The sequence below is a fragment of the Antennarius striatus genome, chromosome 4 (assembly GCF_040054535.1).
Source record: "Antennarius striatus isolate MH-2024 chromosome 4, ASM4005453v1, whole genome shotgun sequence".
Taxonomy (NCBI): Eukaryota; Metazoa; Chordata; class Actinopteri; order Lophiiformes; family Antennariidae; genus Antennarius; species Antennarius striatus.
This window is the reverse complement of record NC_090779.1, coordinates 3434160-3446188: the sequence shown is the minus strand read 5'-3', so window position 1 is coordinate 3446188 and position 12029 is coordinate 3434160. Positions and strand designations below refer to the sequence as shown.

General features: G+C 42.1%; 1 protein-coding gene across 2 annotated transcripts in view; it reads right to left on the bottom strand.

Annotated features, from left to right (window-relative positions):
• zc3h18 (zinc finger CCCH-type containing 18) overlaps positions 1 to 11442 on the bottom strand; it is a 42914-nt gene extending 31472 nt beyond the window's left edge. For both annotated transcript variants that reach the window (XM_068312892.1, XM_068312891.1), the window contains exons 1-6: positions 11271 to 11442; positions 9530 to 10503; positions 6966 to 7050; positions 2923 to 3071; positions 2228 to 2323; positions 523 to 665 (exon numbers count right to left, since the gene is read on the bottom strand). In XM_068312892.1, the coding sequence (XP_068168993.1) occupies positions 523 to 665; positions 2228 to 2323; positions 2923 to 3071; positions 6966 to 7050; positions 9530 to 10492 (1436 nt within the window). In that variant the 5' untranslated portion in view covers positions 10493 to 10503; positions 11271 to 11442. The remainder of the gene's footprint in view (positions 1 to 522; positions 666 to 2227; positions 2324 to 2922; positions 3072 to 6965; positions 7051 to 9529; positions 10504 to 11270) is intronic.
• Between the last annotated feature and the right edge of the window lie 587 nt (positions 11443 to 12029).

Genomic DNA, 12029 nt, shown 5'->3' with positions numbered 1-12029 from the left:
AAATATATACCCTAAAAACTTTTACACATGGATTAATGGACAAGGGTAGCAAACAGGAAATGAAAACCTTTCAGATGACATGTTTCTGTGAGCTGTGGGGTGACAAATGCTCTCTTGTGATTTAGGACAACAAGGATTAAACAGGAAAGGATCTCTCGATACTCCTAAACTGAGCTCAAACTGAAGTATTTCTACCTGATTCAATCCTGACTGCTGTCTCCGGAAACATCTTTCTTTAAGAACGTGGTCTACCCTGATGATCTGGTAATGTGAGGTGTTTCATCTTTAACCTGCCTGTTACCTTGCAGACTCACCAGGACCAACTGTTTTGTATTCAGGATTTTAATTCTGGAAAATTACCGGACTGTTTTTTTCTAATTGTAAGAAACACCCAATGAGGAGTGTGAGATAAAAGGATTTTAGGTGCCTATAGAAACATTAGCTAATGTACACCTTTTAGCATCCATCAGTTTAAACTTGGCAATTGTAGGAAATCGTGTGCTGATGTTTGTAAGTTCATACTCTCTGATGATGCGATGGCTGCGTTCTCTGAAGAACTCGTTCTCTTTGTCAAACTCCCTCTCGTCCTCTCCGATGGTCACGTTGAAACGCTTCTCCTCAAAGTCTGGCTCTTGCTCCTTACGAATGGTGGCCTTCTTCAGCACCTTCAGGACACAGAACTGGATTTAGAACAAATAGTCTAATTCTTAACTGCTACACAACTTCTCCAGTGCCAGTCAGAGAAGGAAAGGCAGCAGAAGACGTTACAGAGAGAAGTGAGACAGATGACAGATCTACTACTTTGGACTTTTGAAAATCCACCAAACAGATGTACGTGAGGAAAGATACCCACTTTGTTTGGGTTGCAGGTTATCAGTGAATATGTAGAGGAGAGAGATTTTTAGCTCCAGAAAGCTTCAGAAGCTAGTATCATCTTTTAATCTCCAATAAATGTGCCAAAAAAGTTCTGTGATGTCGAATTTCATTTTTGGATGAAGTTCTACAGATATACAGTGCGTCCTCGTTCATTCACGCATCAACACGCGCGACTTCACCACATCGCGGATTTTTGGTAGGTATTCACGTGATACCATACGCGCATTCTACTGGCTGACGGCATCCGGAAGTGCATTACATTCTGTGAGTCTCGGAATGCAGCGCACTCCCATGAGACACAAAAGTCCTTTAAAATGTCTATCAGAGTGTGGGAAAAAATAATAGATAGAAGGTGGTTTAATATCAGTATGGGGAGGGTTCATAAACGTTTAAATCACCATAAATAATAAATCGTTTGTCGCTCTATTGCGGAATTTGTTATTCTCGAGTGGTTCCTGGAACGCATTAACCGCGAGTAACGAGGGCGCACTGCAATTTGACTGTATTCTGACATGTGTCGGCGTTGAAACCTCATGGACACGGTATATAGCGGTATATAGCTGGCACCAGTCTGTAAACCGCAGGTGTGTCAAATTGTTGTAACATGAGATATTTACACAGACAGATTTTTAAGAATTTTAATTACTGCTTTGTTCTGAACAGTGTCTGAAACACAGCAGTAAAATAACGCTGCCGTTTTCAACGTGTCACCATTGATTCATTGATGCCAATCTTACATGCAGCAGCTCTGGTTCCTACTTTTGACAGTCAGATTATCTATAATTTAAAAGCTGCATCATGTGGCTTTCTTCGTGAAGTCTCCATCGAAAGGGGTGCTCACGATGTGTAAAATGTTCTAAACACAATCAAAGTGTGGTAGAGTTTTCCTCGCTGCATTATCTTTTTCACCTGCCTTACTCTTATACTTCCTGCTCGAGCACCCCTGGAGGCCGTAAACCAATAACATCTAGAGATTAGCTGCATTATTATTGAAGCCTCAGGGTTCAAAGCATGTGGAAAATGTAGCGGATTGCAGTCCGGAATTTCCGGTACTTTACCATGGGATTACATTTTATGGTTCAGGTAAAAAAACAAACTAACACACAGGCATTTACATATAATGTTGATTGTAAAATGTGACATAAAAATTATCCGACAGTAGGTGTGCGACCTACAGACCTTCAGTTCAGTGCAAACTCATCAAAGTGGTCACAGAACGGATTCACTGCTGCACATCGCCTGTTTGCAAGACTAGCCTGTCCTTTTCAATCTATTCCTTCCATCTTATTTTTAACAAGTGAGAGGTTTGAAAACGGTTTGTTCCATTAAAGGGCAAGGGTTTTTTTTTCACCTCTTTGGCATGCCTCAGACCTCTCTCCCAGGCACTCTCCACAGGGGGCTCCACTGGAGGCGGTGGTGGAGGAAGTTCCTCCACTGCAGGTCCCGCCTGTAATGGTGAACATAAATACAAACATTGTTTGCCTGTACGATCACAGAGAGAGGGATACTGTCACTGGAACAGCAGACTGGGATCATTCCAGGATTTATTCTCAGACCTTTTTGTTTTTTATAATTCATCACTGTTCACTGAGGGTAAACAAACTGCTGCAGAAGTTTGGGGCACACCACAAAGGAGCTGCCCACCACTCTACCTCCTCTGCATGTGTAAAGGCCCCGTGTGTGTGTGTGTGTGTGTGTGTGTGTGTGTGTGTGTGTGTGTGTGTGTGTGTGTGTGTGTGTGTGTGTGTGTGTGTGTGTGTGTGTGTGTGTGTGTGTGTGTGTGTGTGTGTGTGTGGTGTGTGTGTGTGTGTGTGTGTGTGTGTGTGTGTGTGTGGGTGTGTGTGTACCGTACGCATGTGATTTGATTGGACTCAAATTAAGAGTGTGCTCTTAATTTCCCTTCAGGGATTACTAAAGTATATCAAATTAAAAAATTTAATTAAAAATTAAAAGAAGGCATACATATCACATATTTTATACTGATTCATACAGAACAGAGTAGATTTAAAATCAGTGTTATATGCAAACTCAGTGGGAAAGACGTACCCATGGGTTATTGGGAATGAGTGGGTGTGGCCCTCCAGGAGGCGCTCCATTGGGTGAGAAGACATCTGGCTTACTGATGAGAGAATAGTTCCCTTTATCATTGACTCCGGGGTGAATGAACCGACAGTTCATACCCCACGTACAATTTCCTGTAGGAATAAGATAGAGGTAGGATTAACATCAGTAACCTAGAGATGAACACAGGATGTGTTTTCTGTCATGGGAGATTTTCTTTGTCAGCGCCAAAAAACTTTTCACACAGGAACACCATCAGACGCCTGACTTCAGTGTGACTTGAAGTAATCAATATGCATTTCATTTAGTACAGGAATGAGGAATGGGGGGGGTTACCACCTGACAGTCATTCAGTGCTATTCAACAATATTTTTTAGGACAAAACAATAGCTGTGTGTACGAGATGGAAAGAGTACTTTGAAGAGTTGATGAACGTGGAAAATGGGAAAGAACAAAGACTATAAGAGGTGGCTGTTGTGGACCAGGATGTAGCAAAGATTAGTCAAGATGACCTCAGGAGGGCATTGAAGAGGATGAAGAGTGGAAAGGCAGTCGGTCCTGATGATATACCTGTGGAGGTATAGAAGTGTCTAAGAGAGGTGCCAGTAGAGTTTCCGACTGGGTTGTTCAACAGGACCTTAGATAGTGAGAAGATGCCTGAGGAATGGAGGAGAAGTGTGCTGTTGCCCATTTTTAAGAACAAGGGAGATGTGCAGAGTTGTGGCAACTACAGAGGAATAAAGCTGATGAGCCATACAATGAAGTTATGGGAGAAAGTAGTGGAAGCTAGACTAAGGGCAGAAGTGAACATTTGTGAGCAGCAGTATGGTTTCATGCCAAAAAAGAGTACTACAGATGCAGTATTTGCTTTGAGGATGTTGATAGAGAAGTACAGAGAAGGCCAGAGGGAGCTGCATTGTGTTTTTGTAGATCTGGAGAAAGCTTATAACAGCTGATGACATTGTGATCTGTAGTGAGAGCATGTAAAAGGTGGAGGTGAAGCTAGAGAGGTGGAAGTTTGTCCTGGAAAGGAGAGGAATGAAGGTTAGCTGCAGTAAGACAGAGTACATGTGTGTGAATGAGAGGGACCCAAGCGGAAGAGTGAGGTTGCAGGGAGAAGAGATCAAGAAGGTGGAGGATTTTTAGTACTTAGGGTCAACAGTCCAGAGCTATGGAGAGTCTGGAAAAGGGGTGAAGAAGCGACCTGCCGTTTTTTTAAAAAAACCTTCACTCAGTTTTCGTCCCGGATATGTGCGTTGTCATGTGGACGGAAGGACTAACCGTAAAAAAAAGTTGCGTTTTCAATAAGATCCGGCTACGTGTGGATGGAGCCAGAGACAGACACACACACACACACACACTTATAATACATATAGCTCAACTAAATGTGGTTCGTGTTTACATCAGGTTGAAAATGGTCAAATTTGCTCAGTCTTGAAATTTGATAAGGCAAATATTTTGTTCATCCTCAGGGAAATTTAGGAGATGTTGGTGATAATAACCCTGGTGATGCCCTCTGTGTTGGATGTGGAGGAGTACTGTTCTGAGAAGCGACCAACTACATCAGAGTATTTGTCTCCCAGTTCGTGTATTTATGAATTTAAATTAATTTGTGACATTGAGCAGCAACACTGTTTTATTGTGTATCTAGAAGCGTCTCAGGGCGCAACGGTAAGCCTAGAGTGTCAACAAAGTCTACCACCAAGGAGCACATAGGTGAAAATTGCCAGGATCATATTGCTTCACAACTTTGAATATATTGCCACCTGCTGGTGTGGTTATGTTCTGCACAGCGTTGATCCGTCTTCATGCTGACAGAGGTAGTTTTCACAGATGTGCTCCTGTGAACGTGATTTCTTGAGGCAAAAAGTCCATCTTTAAAACACTCATGTTAGTGTAGCAGATGTCTACAGCTTTGGAGCAGCCTGTTCAATGTCCAGATCTGATCCCCATGGAGATACCACAGTCAGACCTGAAAACATCAGCTCACGTGCACAAACAGTCCACTGTGGCTGCTACTAAAGCATTTCTACAAAGTGGGTCAACATTCCACCCCAGCAGCGTCAGAGACTGATTGATCTGACATTCATAGCTCACTGCTAGACTGCCTGTGATTGTTCAAGGGGTCAATATTTGTTTTCCACTGGCGATACTCTTTTTCTGACAATTAAAAGACATTTATAATTAGGCTGGGGTAGCACGGTGGAGCAGAAGGTAGCGCTGGCGCCTGACACTAAGAAGGTTCCGGGTTTGATTCCTTTCTGTGGAGAGTTTGTTTGTCCTGGGTTTGTGTGTTTGTGTGGGTTCCCTTCAGGTTTTCCCGCTTCTTCACACCTCCAAAAACATACAGCCAAGGTGACCTGAGGCTTGTACCATAAAGCTGGATTACGGCTTAGCAAGATAACTTCAGGTTTAACCCTGGCTTTTCGGTACCATAAAGGTGGCTTACTTTTTATCGGGCTACGTTGTCGTGGTAACCTATGCTGAACACCTAACCTGCGCTCCGGAGAAGGATAAGTTCAGGATAAGAGCTCGGCAGGTATAAAAGCCCCATCTACTGACCAATCAGGCCTGTCCATTTTATGAGAACCCGGTGGATCTTGGTGCACAGTAGGGGTGGGCGATACTGGGAATTTTGGTATCGATCTGATACCAAATAAATACAGGGTAGTATCGGCCGATACCGATACGATACAGATACTTCTTGCTTCGAAATGTCATGATCATTGAATAATTGACACCCCCCCCCCGAGTTAGTTTATTATAATTGTGACAAACACAGCACAAATATTTTAGGCAATAAAAATGTTTCATTTTCTAATAAATAACTACAATGGAAACTTTAACAGTATAAAAAAATAAAATACTTCTACTACAACTGTTTCAGAACAAAAGTCAAGAGAGTCAAACAAAAAAAAAGCAACAATGTAACATAATGTTATTTCAGGAATTAAAGTTTGTTTAGCAATTTAATGTACATGGTTCACAATAAGTTAGAGATTATGAGACTCATTTTTGGGGTAATAAATATTACACTAATGGAAACTGTGTTTCTTCTCATTCACTATATAACTTTTATTTATGTCATTACAATTCAGACCAAATAGGAAAGCAGTCACATAAATAACAATATCAATAACATATTGGGAACCTTGTATTTTTATCTGATTACTTTAGTAATAGAATTAATCAACAGATTAATCGATTCCTTGGGTAATGGATAGCTGTAGCCCTTAGTAAAACAAGATTTTTTTCGACTGGTTGAACATATAACCATTGAACCAATCTCCTAAAATTGATACCCAATTACATTGTGAAAAACAAATTAGGTGGGTATTGTTGATTTTTTTTGGCTGAAAAGCCTCTGCCAGAGTACATTGTCTCTGTCCGGGGATATCTGGATCGATCCGCCCACCCCTAGTGATTGGTCACATGCAGCAAACTCCGCCCTTTTTACATGAGCGCGTACAGATCTAGAGTGGACAAGCCTGAATTGAATTAGTGAGTTGATTGCCGGCTTTATGGTATCGAAAATCCGGAGGGCGGATGTCTCGTTAAGTGAAGCCAGATAAGTAGGAGGAAGCCCGGCTAGGTTAATCAAGCTTTATGGTACAGGCCTCTGATCACTCCAGATTGTGAGTGGTCAGAGTGAGTAGTTGTTTTTTTTCATGTGGCCATGCGATGCGTTAGCAATGCATCGGGCGTGCACCCCACCTCTCGCCCGTAGCCAGCTGGGTTACGCTCCAGCATCACCAATAAGCCGCTGAAGACGATAGCAACCGTCTCGTCTTCAAGAAAATGGATGACTGGATATAATTAGTTTACCTCGCGATGATCTAACAGTTTGTTTGAGATCCATCCAAAACAGAAGACGTACGAAGTAGATTCAACATCTCTTCACAGCAATGCACCTGCAATTTCTTTATATGTAGTTTCATACACACAAAAAGATGCTGATATGGAGGAAATAGGCTCATGTCAGCTGATAACAATTGGAATTAAGTCGAGCTTCGCTCTTTGGCGCCTACCTTTGATGAAGAATCTGCAGATTGGACGTGGTCTGATCTTCCTGTCTGAAGGATCTTTGACCTCCCCCTCCTCCAGGTCATCATCCTGTCAACGCATACAACAGCCAAATTGATTGACCACACACACTTCTGACGACCTTATCTATTGACAAGAAAAGGTATTTAAGAGTGACTAATACCGACTGCATGATAATAAGTTTTAAAGAATGTTTCAAATTTCTGTGAGGGTAGACTATTAAATAGTCCGCAGAAAAAAACAGAACAAAATATTTTTGGAAATAATATAACAAATGGACAACCATCAAATAAACTGTCTGAATACAATAACTTATTTGAGAGGGCTAAAAAATACAGTCTGGGCACAACACAGCTTGAAAGCTAAGGTTTGCTTCTATAGAAATGGACGTTATTCACGAGCAAACAACCAGACTTAGTATGCAACACACTTCAAATTGCACTTCAGAAAAATGGTCATCCCACTGACAGCCCAACAACGTTGTTCACACCAGGGTTTGCATAACGTCTACTGTGACAATGCTATTACCCAGAATGAAACTATGAGATATGATATTTCTTTATGAAACAAAGCCAGAGGGTGTCACAATAGAATGACATTTGAAGTGCAAATATAAGGAGTTGTGAAAAGGTGGTGAGTGTATATTGAACACAGGGGGATGAATGTGGCCAAAGAAAGAAAAAAACCATGTTAGTACAATCAAAGAAAAAGGAAAATTAAGTAGATTTAAATTTGGAGGAAATATGTAGGAAATATGGGCGGCATGGTGGCGCAGTGGTTAGCGCTGTCGCCTCACAACACGGCGGTTCCGGGTTCAAGTCCCGCTCTGTGCGGAGTTCGAATGCTCTCCCCGTTTCTGCGTGGGTTCTCTGAATTCCTCCCACTTCCAAAAGCATGCACTTCAGGTTGATTGGCCGGTCCCAAATTGCCCGTAGGAGTGAGTGTGTGTGTGTAAATGGTTGTCTTTGTGTGTGGCTCCATGGTGCACTGGCGTCGTGCCTGGAGTGTCCCCCGCCTCACGCCCTATGCCAGCTGAGATAGGCTCCAGCTCCCTGTGACCCGCTACGGCGGATAAAGCAGCAGGAGATGAATAAATGAATGTAGGAAATACTGCAAATTATATAAAAAAACTGGATAAAATGTCAAATTAACAAAATATTTATATGATTTTATTTGAGAATAAAGCATAACATCCAGTTAGGCCATCGAGTTACTCATTCAATAAAGTAATCAACGACTGATTTTCCCATCCGCTGGTGAGCTCTAGCTGTGACTGAGGAAACCCTGAATATGTTACTAAGGGGAAAGGGGGCTTGACAAATGGTCCAGTTATTTTACCAACCCTAATATCCTTCATTCATGAATTTGAGTGAATATGTTTCTATAATGTAGTGCCACTTCTTGTTTGCTATGGTGATGGACAGGGTGATAGACAAGGTTAGACAGGAATCTCGATGGACTATGATGTTTGCAGATGACATTGTGATCTGCAGGGATAGCAGTGAACAGGTGGAGGAGAAACTAGAGAGGTGGAGGTTTGTCTTGGAAAGGAGAGGAATGAAGGTTAGCCGCAGTAAGACAGAGTACATGTGTGTGAATGAGAGGGACCCAAGTGGAAGAGTGAGGTTAGAGGGACAAGAGATCAAGAAGGTGGAGGATTTTAAGTACTTAGGATCAACAGTCCAGAGCAATGGAGAGTCTGGAAAAGAGGTGAAGAAGCGTGTCCAGGCAGCATGGAACGGGTGGAGAAAAGTGTCAGGTGTGATGTGTGATAGAAGAGTTTCAGCTAAAATGAAAGGAAAGGTGTACAAAAGTGTGGTGAGACCAGCGATGTTGTTTGGTCTAGAGACAGTGTCACTAAGGAAAAGACAGGAGACAGAGCTGGAGGTAGCAGAGATGAAGGTGCTGAGGTTCTCTTTGGGAGTGACCAGGAAGGATAGGATCAGGAATGAGTACATCAGAGGGACAGCACATGTTAAGAGGTTCTGGAGATAAAGTCAGAGAGGCCAGACTGAGATGGTTTGGACATGTCCAGAGAAGAGATAGTGAATATATTGGTAGAAGGATGCTGAGTTTTAAACTCCCAGGCAGGAGGCCTAGAGGAAGACCAAAGAGGAGGTTTATGGATGTAGTGAAAGAAAACATGAAGGTAGTTGGTGTGAGAGAAGAGGATGCAGAAGACAGGGTAAGATGGAGGAAACTGATTCGCTGTGGCGACCTCTTCTTCTTTTTTCGGCTTTTCCCTTCAGGGGTCACCACAGCGAATTAGTGTCCTCCATCTAACCCTGTCTTCTGCATTCTCTTCTCTCACACCAACTACCTTCATGTTTTCTTTCACTACATCCATAAACCTCCTCCTTGGTCTTCCTCAGATTTTTCTGTAATGATAACGTCACTCGTAACTAAGAGCACACAAATGCCAGCCTAAAAAAGAAAGAATATTTCTTTACAGCTTTTGAACAAAACAAACAAGTTCCCTATTTTCCTGGATGAAACTGTCATCTCACAATGATGAACGTGACACTGTAATCAAAATATGATCACTTACATCAATCTCTCCTTCATCAATCTCTCCATCATCTTCATCCTTCTTCCTGTCTCTGAAGGAATCTCTGCAGACTCTTTCTGGGCCTTTTGTGTCCTCTGTCCTCTTGAAATCATTTTCTCTTGGAGATGGGGGGCGGATTGTTTTTCTCTCTTTTCTCTTAATGCTTTTTTCTTCAGTCTCCTCTTCTTCTCCCTCTGGTTTTGTGTCTTCGTCATCATCTTCTTCCTCGTGTGTAGGGATGTTGGGCTCTTCAGGGACCTCTTCATCATAATCTAGCTCATGCTCATCCAGCTCCCGGGAAACTGACACTGAGTCATCCTTCATCTCTCTCATTGCAATAGCTCTCCTTCTCTCCTCAGCTCTCATCATTTCATCTTCTTCTTCCTCCTCGACCTTGCTTTTGACTTCCTCCTCCTCATCCATTCCAGTTGCTTCAGCCACTGCTGCAGGTTCCTTTCGGTAGCCCCTGTATCCATCCTTTTTCTCAACCTCATCCTGTTCAGCAATGAAGTCCTTGCACTGGTCTGTCTCTGAATCTGGAGAAAATGGGGTGTCAATGACTCTGTCCTCTTGCTCCTCTCCTTCCTTCTCTTCTTCGTCATCCAACTGGTCCTCCTGAGGACAGTCTTCATCGCCTTCAATCAACATAATAGGCCCATCCTCTTGTCCTAGCCCTTCTGTTTCTCCCACAAGCTCTTCATCCTCTGGGTCAGACACAAAGTCAGGGACCACTTCATCTTCTTCTCTTTCTTGCTCTTCTAATTCCAGATCTCTTCCTTGGCTTTCAGTCTCATCGTCATCGGTCAGTGCCCCATTTTCCTCCTCGTGGATTATTTCACTGTCTGAAATGAGTCTGTCATCCTCCTCCTCTTCATTAGAATCTAGTAGCTCACTGTCAGAAATGCCCTTTTCCCCATCCTCAGGGGACTGGGGGGATTGTGTTGGGCTTTCAGGAGTATCCATTCAGGAAAATTCTGGAATAAACAAAAAACAAGTAAATTGTAGGAAATAATAATCATGTAATTGAATATTGTAATTAACTACACAAGATGATAAACGGGGATCGTATCGTGACACATTCCAATGGAGTTCATTATAATACACTGCATATTACATTAATACTACAGTGGGAAATAGTGTAGCGTACAATAGATGTTTAAAAATGTATTTGAGAAAATATTAATGATAGACATTAAGTTATTTACCTGGTTATTTAAATGTAGAAAACGTAACTTGCTCGTTTATATAAGGACATGCCGGATGAAACTGCTCAAAGGAAAGCCTTAGCTCTAGCATGCTAGCAGATGACAGTCCCCGGTAAGAGCTAAGAGGACACTATAATCAGATGCCTCGGTAGAACGTGATGGTACACGTTACCGACATATATATAAACAATAAAGCAGCATGTCCTACTTTTAGTTTACTACACCTGCATCGTACCATAACCGCCAACACGTAACTTGTTAACGCGAGTTTGTGAAAAGGCCCAAAACTATCCGGCGATGAGGGCTAATTAATCAACGCGCACATCGTTCTCACTAAAATGTCCATCTTGTTTTACAAAACGGATTCTAAATAACTGGTTAGTATTGAGAAATAACCAATGAGCGATTCCATTAAAGCAAATGATCCTGCACATTCCCTTGTCTTTGAATCAACAATGCAACACTACAGACGGTAAGCTAAAAACGCAGCTAAGTTCCACTCAGCTAGCTGCTAATAATCACACATTTCCACTCACCTTGCCGACCCGGAGCTCTTTAAAGACGGCAATGCTGCGGTAACAACAGTCCTCTCCTTTGATGTTCTTTTAACACAACCTACTACTAATGTTATACAGTTTAATTTAACCGCTATGGTGCAGAAAACAAAGTACTCGGCACGACACAGCGACAGCGGCCATTACCGAAACGTCATCAACACACGACAACCTCGGGTAGAGGGCGCTGCTAGCGTTTGAATGACCACAGATCTCCGATCAGTTTTGGAGCGACATTGATCGTTACTGGAAAGACAAAATCTGATTTACGTTCAGTTGCACTGTTCCAAATGCACATAAAATAAATAGATAAATATACGTTTTTAAAAAAAGAATCATTTATATTATATTATATTATATTATATTATATTATATTATATTATATTATATTATATTATATTATATTACAGTATATTCATTCATTTTCTTGCCTGCTTCATCCGCTTACGAGGGTCACGGGGAGCTGGAGCCTGTCCCAGTTTGCGTAGGACGTGAGGCGGGGCAAACTCCGGGTGAGACGCCAGTGCACCGCGGGGCATTAATATAGTTGTAGATGTCCATAGATGTTCATCACCACAGAGTGGAATTTCTTTGTTTTTCTTTTGTCCTGTTAAAATGTTGTAAATAGTTTGTTTTGAGGTTTACCTTTGTTTCGGATTTGTATTTAGAAAATCACTTTCCATTGCCTTGATCACAGATGCAGGAGTTATAGCAGGAAACTCCCTGACAGAGATTCGATGG